Source organism: Hesperophylax consimilis, chromosome 19, assembly GCF_061612785.1.
Source record: "Hesperophylax consimilis isolate HC1 chromosome 19, BYU_Hcon_1.0, whole genome shotgun sequence".
NCBI classification, from domain to species: Eukaryota; Metazoa; Arthropoda; class Insecta; order Trichoptera; family Limnephilidae; genus Hesperophylax; species Hesperophylax consimilis.
The window spans coordinates 12319136-12331453 of NC_142854.1; the positions used below are offsets into that span (position 1 = coordinate 12319136).

Here is a 12318-nt window from a genome sequence, read left to right on the forward strand (position 1 = left end):
GTTGACGGCCTCCGTAGTCGAGGGGTAAGGCTCTCCACTAGCAATCCAAAGGTCGCGGGTTCAAGTGCAAATAAATTTTACGAGATAAATTTTTATTATTTCACAATTTATTCATTTAAAATGATGTATATTTGCGATACGTTCAAGAGTGGTAAACACTCTCAGTATCGCCCTGGTGTAAGACCAGCATTCAGAATTGAAACGTTGCTTGAAATGGATTTGGCCATGTTTGGTGACTAGATGTGAATAGCCAGGTACTTCCTCTCCTCACTACCTTCAGCCTCACAACATACCCCAATTGAGGATGCCATAGTTTCACTGGCTCCATTCAGTTGGGACTCTTGTGCGGTAATCACAGCTAAAATGAGAGCACACACGCCTTCCTCATCACACATCTACAAAGTAATGACAAAATGTCTTTGGCCATGTCCACAGCGCGGCGTCCCAATCTTTCAACAAAGGGAGTAGACGGAATGTGGACGAAAACAAAAATGTTTGAGGCAATGTTTGATGTATTGTTTGTGGCAACGGTCCCAGGACACCCCGCAACATACACGCAGAGGTCTAATTCTTGTAATTTATTCTTTGTAAAACTCGCTTGACTTGTAACCCAGTATGGCCTGATTTTTACAGAAGAAATATGATAGCTAGCCATAATGAGCAACATGTAATTATGATATAATATACCGAGAAGCATACGGATGTAACTCCAAAACACGAATCGTTCAGGAGAGACAACAACCCATGTGTGTTAAACAGATATTATTACGCAAATGAAAAATCAGGTTTATTTTTGCGTGTTATGAATAAACCAACAATCACGCTATTTCTCCGCAAGGTAGGCAGCGAAGATGGGAAGCCACACTTATCTATCTTGGCAGACCCTCCATATTTTATTCACATTGACACAACATCCAAAAGATAAGTCGGTACTCTTTTTCTAAGCTTTTCCAACAATACAATTTTATAGAAATAACATTTTTAATAACTTTTGAAGGTCGAGGATCTAAATATATATGGGAAAAGTCAGTTGAAGATAATATTGTTGATTGAAATTTCATTTAAATTTTTCTAACAATAATATTCAAACAAAATTATAATTAGTCAGGACGGGTTGTTTCGGAGAATTTGAACAATTCTTCAAATTTCAAAGTTAATTTTCAAGTTCTGTGAAAGATATTTTTAAGTTCTGTTTTTATTTCAGTTCTGTCAAGCAACTAGCCTATAATGATATAATTTTTGAACTATATATTCACAATTAAGTGAAAAAATTAACTTATATTTAATGATTAATATAAGAAAATTAAAATAAAATACCTACTTACTATAATTTGCACCTATATAGGTATACCTACGTTTGTCCTGACGAAATTTCAAAACATGACGATCATTTTTCCAATAGTGATGTATACAAATGGGCCTCATCGATAAACTTGAATTTGCGATTACGCGGAATTTTCTAGCGCCGTAGGGAAGGATTAAAAGTATTGTTATGTTGCAAAATGTTTAAAATACATTTATTTGTTATTACAGGAGGCCCTTATGCAGCGCTTGGGCCCCCGAGCCCACGCCTTTAGCATGGAACTGACCCCCCTGGCGCCCCCCAGCGTGCAGCTTGTGCCGGCCAAAGAGTACCGCGGGGCCCCCATCGGCACATCTTACGATGTCAGGGCCTATGTTGGTAAGTCAACTGTAAAAAATGCAACTATCAAATGTCAATTGTCAAATGTCAACTATCAAATGTCAACTATCAAATTTCGACTCTCAAATCTCAACTGTCAACTGTCAAATGTCAACTATCATATTTCGACTCTCAAATCTCAACTGTCAACTGTCAAATGTCAACTATCAAATGTCAAATCTTAACTATCAAATGTCGACTCTTAAATCTCATCTGTCAAATATTAACTATCAAATTTCGACTGTCAAATGTCAACTGTCAAATCTCAACTAATAAATGTCGACTTTAAATCTTATCTGTCAAATGTTAACTATCTAATGTCGACTGTCAAATGTCAACTGTCAAATATCAACTGTCAATTGTCAAATCTCAACTGTCAAATATCGACTTTCAAATATCAACTGTCACATGTCAACTATCAAATAGCAACTGAAAAGTTAACTTGTACTTTGGAATTTGTGATTATTAAATTCAATTCGTCAAATTATACTTTGTTAACTCTTTGGCGGCCCCGAGATAATCAACCGAGATAGTCAACACCTCATCGATTGACGATTAGTTGATTAGTCAACTTTTACTGGTCATAGGATTCCCAAAATCGTTTTGTATTGATTTTTTTTAAAAAGCGATAAATTCATCCACACTTTTTCATCTATAATTGAGCAATAAATTTTAAACACAAAGTTACAAAAGTGTTCCAATTGCCTGTAGCATTTTTTTTATAGTCTAATTTGCTCAATTTGATGTTTTGTTCGAAAAATTGCGAAAAAATTGGTTTTCAAAAAAGTTTTTTACAAAATGAAGGTTGAAAAGGCATTGCTATTGTATTAAAACTCCTAAATTATTCGTTTCATTTCGACCTAATTTATTTATCTTTTCGTACTTAACGTCAGTCCCCTAGGCCTATTAATTTTAAATCAATAAATTTTCATAAAACTGGCTTATCTATCGACTTCACACACAAGTTTTTTCTTCCTTCGGAAAATAAACCTTATTACTTGAATATTTTTCTATACCACTTAAGGATAAATGTTTCAAAAGTGAGTTCATATAGAAATATAACGCTGTGATAATAAGTCTTTTTTGAGTATATAAAACTTTTACATTTATGAAAAACTTTCGGAGACGGAGTTTTTCAAAACCCATAAGCCTTTAATATGATAAATTATAAAAAAAATCCAAATACATTCACGAAGGGGTAAAAAGTTTTTTTCAGCGTAAAATTCGTGGTTAGTTCTCTTGACTTTGAGTCGGGAATGCAGGTTCAAATGCCGTAAGTAACAGTTTTCATAAGTTTTTCAAATCAATCATTTGGCCAGATAATCAAGTAATATGAACCGCTGAAGTTCATTTTTGAAAGGAAACACCAGAAGACCACGAAGAAAATAACGAGTCAATGAAAATCAGTTTGGGAGGCGGGTATGGGTACCATTTGACCTCTCCACTCTCCAGCAAGACTCTCTCGAGCCAATGATGCTTTATTAAGAATTGATTCATAGATCCGTCACTCCTGAACCCAGTGACCCCCATCATACGTTTTTACTTCCCTGAACTTCCTTTGCTTCCTTTCCTTGAAAATACCCTCCAACAGCATCCTCAAAGATGACATAGGTCCTGACCTCAGGGCCTCCCGTGTGAAACTGCTGTAAAAAAGATTTAATTTTGAACTTGAATGCATTGCAAACATTATTTAGATAAAGTATTATAAACCTTTAATCACTATTCTGTTCGCTTAAAATGCTTAGTTGTCATCGTTGAAAAATCAATATCTTTCAGTCGGATGAACAAACTTGTCACAACGCTGAAATGTCATTTTCCAAAGTAAACAGGAGATGATAAAGAAAATAGGTGCGTTCACCCACAGATTTCAGACAAAGAAAATTAATCAGAGGATAACTCACTGTTCAAGAGGTTCAAACGACTTCAAACAAACCGTTTTTGTTATAAAAATATTAGTTGCAGTTTTTGTAATTTTTGTCTTCCAAATATTTTCCAAGTGGCATAATATTCCTTAGTGTGGCTGGGACTGTTCAATGTATAGTTTTTAGTTAAACTTACCAAAACAAGGAATACTATGATTTTTGATGCTGAAGCGATTGGAAAGGAGTAGAAATTGATAAATTGAGGTTGGAATTAAGTGGCCATTCAGAATAGGTCACAAAACACATCTAAAGCCATTTCAAAGAATATTTCGAATGGTGTTTAGTGTTCAATCGTGATATTGAGATGTTCTCTCACTTACAGAGGTGCCACAAAGAAGTTATAACTATTTCACACGATTCTTCTATATTTTTGTATGAAATGGGAAAACACGATTGGGTTTGTGGGTTTGTATTTTAGTCAAACTACAGTTTTATATACTAAACATAAAAAAAACTCCTGCTATATTATGCAGTAAATCGTGTAAAATATATATCGTTTAAAAGCCCATCAGGGTGTTTATAATTAATGAAATACTAAATAAATTATTCCAATATTATGAAAGAAAGGTAAATGCGGGTAACTCCGTTAATGGAGGACTTAACGCGGTTAGCGCTAACAAATTACTGTCCAAAGAAGCGAAGCTGGCAGTCCACAATGGAGTGCTGGTACCTACCCTTATGTGTGGCAGTGAGGCGTAGAACTGGCAGAGGAAGGATTAAATTAAGCTGAATGTAGTAGAAATGAGATCCCTGAGGCGTATCTGTGATATAACCATGTAAGATAAGATATACCAATGCAAGGCTGGTATAAGCGTAATGAGTAGGATTGAGGAAGAGACGCTTAGATGGTTTGGGCATTTGGAGCGAATAAATAATGAAAGATGTGTAAGGAAAATATATGACGCAAATGTGAATGGTTTTTTTTTTTATAATAACTCCATACAGGAGGCCCTGAAGAAAATAATTTCCCTCAGGGCCTATGTCATCTTTGGGGATGCTGTGTGGAGGGTCTTTTGTGGAGAGGAAGGAGTGAACATGGGTCTTGAAGAGTCCCATGTTGTAGGAGGGAGCAAACACAGAGGCCGGCAGCTCGTTCCACAGCCGAGCTGTTGAACTTAAGAACGAATCGTAGAAGCGACCCGTTCTCATGTGACAAATTTCAACCGTGTACAAATGTTGGGCGCGCGTTTGGCGTGTATCCTGACTACGCACCGGTGCCGAAGGGATCATTGAAGCTAGTTCCTCAGAGCATCTTCCATTGTAATACCGATAGAACAAGGACAGCATACCTACCTGACGCCTGTGCTCTAAAGATTGCAGTCCGTTTGTTAAGATTGGGGAATCTATCAGAGATGGCTGCCAAATTCGACAGTAGGGCGCACTTGCGATTTGTACAGGGTCAGCAGTTGTGTACTATTAAAGTATCTGCGGGCCCTGTACAGTACGCCCAGCTTCTGAGAGGCCAACTTTACTCTGGCTTCGATAGAGCCCCCGTACCTAAGCTGGTCACTTATAGTTACACCAAGCATATCAATGGAAGGCCTGTTCGGAAGATTGCTTCCGTTGAAGGAGACTAGATTATCATTTGGATCCCTTTTAGACGTAATCAGACAGGATTGGGTCTTTGAAACATTAAATTCGACGAGATTAAAACGTAGATGTAAACGGTGGATAAGAGATGGTAAACGTAGTCGGGGACGCCCGAGGAAGACATGGCACGATCAAATGAATCAGATACTGGAGTCAGGCCATGTCAAGGGTCAGAACAATAAAGAGTATATATGAATGTGAATGAGGCAAGTTGTGTGTTATTTGGTGGTCCGTTCTCTCTGCCTAGTTAGTTAAAAGCACTAAAGCGTAATATAATCTAATTAAACACGAACTTGCGACCTCTGGGTCCGAATGAAAGGATCTTCTACCATGGTGGAGAGCGTGCAGAGTAACAAACTAAAAATAACTTTAATAATAAATCAAACATCACAGCGAATTCACGGAAATTATCCATAAATTCATCCAAAATCCTTCCTTTAAATGGCCATTTTCGCCAAACTTTGGCGAAAATTGTACATTGAGTTTTCGTCATGTCCCACGATTTTGATTGGTTTTTGATGGTTATGTATTATACAATTTCGCAAGTTATATATGCAAATTTACTTCATTTAATCATTTTAATACAACTGTCGAACCTGCGTATATTTTAATTAATTATTTAGATAAAAATACAGTGCGTTTTCACCACATTCCATTTCTACTTTCAATTGTGTCTGATTTCGTAATTAATTTTAGGTATCTATGATTAATTTTGTGGTGTCTTAAATAACTTACTTAATTTATTTTTTGAAAATATATAGTTTTTATATAAATTTGATCAACATTGAACAAATAAACTCAACAGATAAAGAATCTGTTTACATAGGCTAAGTTTATAAAATTATGTACTTTTTTATTTCCTTAGGAAACAAACAGTCATTTGTATATGTAGCATAAACATTAAATATTTACCAATAATGTTCCATGTTCCATTAATTCTAGTCGTTGATTCAATATTTGCACCTATACAATATACAGGGTTTTCCAATAAGAGGTGTTATTTTGATATTCAATCATAAAAGATTTCGTCGCTTGTGTGGCACGTAGTGCCGTCTTGTTGAAAGTAAACGTTGTCTAGATCAATACTACTCATAAAAAATCATTAATCATCTCTCGATAGCGCAATTCATTCATCGTAACTGTTGCTCGAGCCTCATTTTCTAAAAAGTAAGGTCCAATGACTCCGCCGGACCATAAACCGCACCAAACAGTCACACGTTGAGGATAGTGAGGCTTTTCAACAATAACTCTTGGGTTTTCCGAGCCCCAGATGCGACAATTTTGCTTGTTGACGAAGCCACCGAGGTGGAAATGGGCCTCATCATTCAAGATGATTTGCATTTGATTCACTCAAGTGAATTTTAATAATTTTAATGCATTGTTGAAGCGTGTATCGTTCCATTTTTATTAATGGCGTAGTTTTTACTTGTCAAATGTGAAAAAATGACAGCCTCAAAAGTAACATCTACCGAAATAGCGGACTATTCAAAATAACACCTATTATTGGAAAACCCTATATTTATAAATGATAAAGAAATATAAAGAATAAACATTATAAGGAATTACAAAATGTTATAAAAACAATTAAAAACAATTAGTAGTAATACAGTTTTCGCATGCTTATAATAAAAACAATCAAATAAACTTAGATGATTATTTCACAAAATACAAAATTAGTAAGTAGCATTTTATGTTTTCTAGTTACACTTGAAAATGTGTACATCTCTAGAGGCATTGTGAGTTTTACAGATACGTCCTAAAAGAGTTTTGCGCATATTTGGCTTTACAGTGTGGTGTTCTAAATAAGTCGTTTGATCTGGTGTTGTGTTCAGGGCAACGAAATGTTATTTTTTCTAGCAGACATGATGAATCAAAAAGACGGTTTTTTTCACGATTTTGTATAAGAATAGGGAATCAGAAATTTTAGGCGTTTATATAAAGCGGTAGGGTCAAACCGATGATAGCTAAAGCGATACGATAGGTGTTTAATAAATTTGGATTGGATATTTTCAATTGGATTCCAAATGACTGAGACAAACTACATTTATATAATTTATACATTGTATAGTTACATTAAACTTTTTATACTTAACTGAAGTTCCCCAGCAACAATATTTTGAATTTATTAAATTATAAATTGAAGGTGTCCACTAAAGAATCCAGATTATTTCCCTTCATTAGTAGTCTGGGCAATTAAGAGTATATATTATGGTATTTAGTCCCAGAATTTCTGCACTGAAAAAAAAACTGACTTCTAGTTATATTTTATCCATTGATTTTCGGCATTTTATTATGCCAAGTTTTCAAAACGTCTTGAGTGATCGCACGTCATAATAAGCCGTTTTTTATTTTTTTTTGTAATTCATTTGAATTTTTTCAAACATTCCAGCGTATAAGAGTTATCATTGGTAGAAAGCTGATGTAATACTTTTCCATTTTATCAATAGATGTCTAAATCCACTGCTTAAAGCTTGAAGTGGACTGTTCTAGAATTCATAAATTATTATTTCTTTTGTGAACTGAAGTTTTTTTTATTCGAACGCGGGCTGACACAATGATGTTTGTTTTATTCAATGTTTATCACATATTTACACCAGTGCAATCGTAATTGAACTTCCCATCCATCAAACGATTTTGATTCATGTGAAGTGGTTTTTATTCAATATTTATTTAATCAAAGTATGATTTCTTTGCCACGTGTCTTATACGTTGTCAAATGTCATGTAAAATGGCTGTCTGTATAAAACGTTTTATCACAGTAAATAAAGCAAGAATCAAGACTATTCTTACCGAAAATTATATACAATGAAAGTATATTTCTAAAGTTGTTGTGGTGAAATTATTTAATATCCTAATTTAGTGAATTCAGTTTTGACAGTTCGCGAACCCAAGTTGACACAAATTCTATAAAATATTTGTTCATACAAAACTTTTATAAATGCTGTTCAAAATTGAAAATTAAGTACTTTAATATATATTCGTATCTATGATTACACCAATAACAATATACAGAAATAGAAAATATTCAATGTTGACCCAAATAAGTGTTAAATACGTCAATTTTAAAAGAACTAATACGCAGAATTCGCGTGCGTTAAGTTCATGATTATTTTATAAATCCTAAAAATATGGATTAAACGACGAAATATAGGTGAATTCATCGGCTATATAGAACTATAATCAGTTTATATATTTTACCATTAATATAGGCGAATTCATCGGCTATATAGCATTGTAATCAGTTTATACCTTCCCATCAATATAGGTGAATTCATCGGCTATATAGCACTATAATCAATTTATATACCTTCCTATTAATGAAGGTGAATTCATCGGCTATATAGCACTATAATCAATTTATATACCTTCCCATTAATAAAGGTGAATTCATCGACTATATAGCACTATAATCAGTTTATATATCTTCTCATTAATATAGGCGAATTCATCGGCTATACAGCACTATAATCAGTTTATATATCTTTCCAGTAAAATTTAGAGGTATGATTATTTTTATGAGGGCGGGAAATTTTCAAAACGAATGCTTAAAAGTGCCGAGCGCTGGACACATTCGATTATTGACGCGATCACTCGAGTAATTATTTGTGGATAAATAATAAATAAATAAAGGGTAGAAGTAACGAAATGAAAAGTATAAAAATGATAACAACGGGTTGCGTATACCCACTTACAAAAAAAATCAAACACTTACTTACTTAATTGCTTGTAAATTTGGCGCGGCGTGTAAGATCAGAATAATGAAAAACTTGACATAGTGGCGTGATATACAGGGTGTATCGGCAAGTACCCGACAAACTTTAACCAGCTATTCCTTAGCACATTTGGAGTAAAAAATGTTATGGGCACTTTGCTGTCCGGTAACATTTTAAGACTGAAAAATAATTGAAACCTTCGGATATACGGCATGGAAACGTGCCGACTTTCAACAAGCTACGATAAAATTGCATGAAATATCTAAGTTGATTTGTGTTCAGTGTGTATGTATTTATAATAAACATATTTTCAAGATATTCCGGGCCTCACTGGGTGCTTTTTTCGTGCTGAGGCCACAATTTATCAATTTTACAGAACACTCAAACCATATATTTTTATTTTATTAATTCTTCTAAATCAATTACATTTACATTGGTGATGTATTGTGCCTGTCTCACTAAGAACTTCTGCATTGAGAGCAGGAGCAGTTTATAAAATAAGCATTTTACAAAAAATAAAAATAACAACACGATATTTATTTATTTATTTTTTATTCATACCCCAAACTAGTCAAATGCCCTATTATGGTGGTAACATAATAAGAAAATATCAGAAAAAATAAGAAAATATAAAAAAACATATAAAAAACAATAATACAATGTTGTATATAAATGGTTATCCAAAATAATAAATATATATACGATAATATGGATAAAGTCGAAATGAATTCAAAACTTAATAATTTCGTTCAGGAAGCTTTCCGATTTCGTTCTGCCACTTTCTATGAGCCATACGCTAATTTGTTTTTGAAGAGGGCCTGTTTTAACCTACTGCATTGCTGCTTGAACCCATTATACACCTTAGGAGCCAGGAATACATGGAAACGTTGTCCAAACGATGTGTCCATTTTTGGTACTATCAACTGTGATCTACAAGACTATGAAGCTTGGGATTGTTCGTATTTATTGGATAATTTGTATAGCGTCGCTTTTGTGAGATATCACCTCAGGGGTATGGTAGATTATGATATATGAACCAAGACCTGGTATATAAATAATTTGTGTTGTATTATTAACTATCGCTAACTAACAAGCACGTTTTTACCTGTCACAGGTGACATCTATATAATATAGGTATATATATAAACACATGCGTATTCGAATGCAACTTTGTGTCAAAATTTCAAAGCAATCTATGAAGATTTTTCTGATATTTAAAATTTTAAACAAACGAACATTTACATTTTTATTTATATAGAAGATAGATAGATATTAAATTATGAAAATTTAATAAGCAACGGGCTTAGAATAAGTCGATGTAGCGCAATGGTAAAATAGCTGACCGGCAGTCAGAAGGTTGCGGGTTCAATTCCCGTCGGGGACATTTATATTTCTCGAAGATTTTTTTCACTTTTTATGATTTTATTTTATAGAAAAAAATGTGAATTCTATGAATTTCACAAATACCACAAGTTTATTTTGTGTCAGAGCGATATAAAATGTGTACAAAATATTGAGATTTTACAATGTTATAAAAATGCCTCATGGCTCTAACGCCTTTCTTAAGGCGGCTTGTAAAATGTAATCACCCGCAAGCTGCAGGGTTATCACACTTATTTACTTAAATATCCAATTAAATTTATTTTTATTAACAAATTTCAAAAATATCTTTGTTACAAGTCATTTGTAAGATTTAATAATTATGCAGAGGCAGCTTCATACTTTAAAATTGATTCACTGAGTGTACGGAGGCATCATAAGGTTGCACTATTCCTATATAAATTACCTAACAATAATATTTAATGCCCAGAGTTGCTAAACAAGATTCCATTCAATGTACCTGCGCGTTCAACACGCTCTTGTGTCCTGTTCAGGGTTGATCAAAGCAAAACGAACTATAAGCAGAATTCTTGCCTGAAGAGACTATGGTATAATTACAATAGCGTATTATCGAAGGTTGATATTTCCAGTTGCGATCTTACCAAATACAAGAGGTCCATAAAAGAATATTTCTCTGGTGGTTTGGGAATAATGTTTATGTCTCTATTGTTTATATCTCTATTATTATTTGATTTATATCTACAACCTCTCTCTATGGCTATAAATGTATTGTTTTGTAAATCTTTCATTTTATATAATCTTTTGTTTTATATAAATTTTTTAATTCATATTCCTTTCTCACAAATTAAAATTTAATTTACTTATTCCATATTATGCTGTCTCAGTATAGGTTAAGTCACAAGGAGGAAATCCATAATTGGTTTTATTTTACTATATAATACTTATGTACAAACTGATTAAATGTAAACTGTCGAATTCCCGAAAATGAATAAATAAATTCCATTGGATGCTTGGAGTAAAATTCTCAGCCCGGCTAAATCTGGCTCCCAAGAAACTGGACGTCTTGCAATCTTGATGGTAACCTTGTACAAATCTCCAGTAAGCTCAACATTTAAATTTGGAAGCCACCTCTGGACTGGAGCCCAAAGAACTTTATAAACCTACTTTATTCTGTGCAAAGTAAGGCGGTCCGTCTCATTGATAATCGGTTGTTATCTCTAATTCACACACTATGTAGACCATGTACTTACCTCAATGTAGACATGCTGAGTCTTTTCAGCAGTTATTTTAATGGAGTCTGCTCGAAGCATTGATCCCATGTGCACCGGTGCACGTGCGCGAAACTCGACGGACACGAGAGGAACTCCCGTTCACAGTTGATGTTGGTTTCCTAAGAACGGATCGTTTATTCGATTCGTTTTTGTGTAAGTCAGCTTAAATATAATCCGGGCCTCTTCAAGACCCGCATTAATAAATTCCTTCCTAAATTCCCTACCATTAGTCTTCTATTAAGTTATATTATTTCGTGTTACAGTAGGCAGCCAAGGTGCAAGATACAAATTATTGTTTTAAGTTTATTTTCCTAATTCAGGTCGTCGCAATAAAAATGTGAAAATTTAAGCATTAGCGTAAATTTTATTTTATTTTAATTGGCAGAACCCTCGTGACATTATCCCGTGCAAAACATTCATATTTTATCTCTTGGCAGTTTGCACCTCGATATACAATATCATAATATAATACAGTGACTAGGTGATAAAATATTCATAGTCCTTGAGTGATAGAGCTAGCAAGGTATTGCGGTATTAAACACCAGTTTTACGACAATCCCATCTTTAGTACGGATACAGCCTTTTAATGCTGTGAGAGTAAACGGCTGTTTACTTGGAAAGCATTACCATAGAAAGTCTTATAAATAGAAAGAAATACACATTAAAAAAACAGTTCCTTGTATTAATCTGCTATTTCAACTTCCTTAAACCAAGAAGCATGCGACATGACAAAAAAATAATAGTAAAATAGTTTTATTTTATTTGCGTATGTCCTTGTCCAGCTGGGCTTTAAAATAGAT

General features: G+C 33.9%; 1 protein-coding gene across 1 annotated transcript in view; it reads left to right on the top strand.

Annotated features, from left to right (window-relative positions):
* The window catches only part of LOC149414816 (arrestin homolog), a 413958-nt gene that overhangs the window by 362050 nt on the left and 39590 nt on the right, over nt 1-12318 (top strand). Inside the window, exon 5 of the mRNA XM_089643396.1 lies at nt 1534-1681. Coding sequence (XP_089499522.1) covers nt 1534-1681 — 148 coding nt within the window. The remainder of the gene's footprint in view (nt 1-1533; nt 1682-12318) is intronic.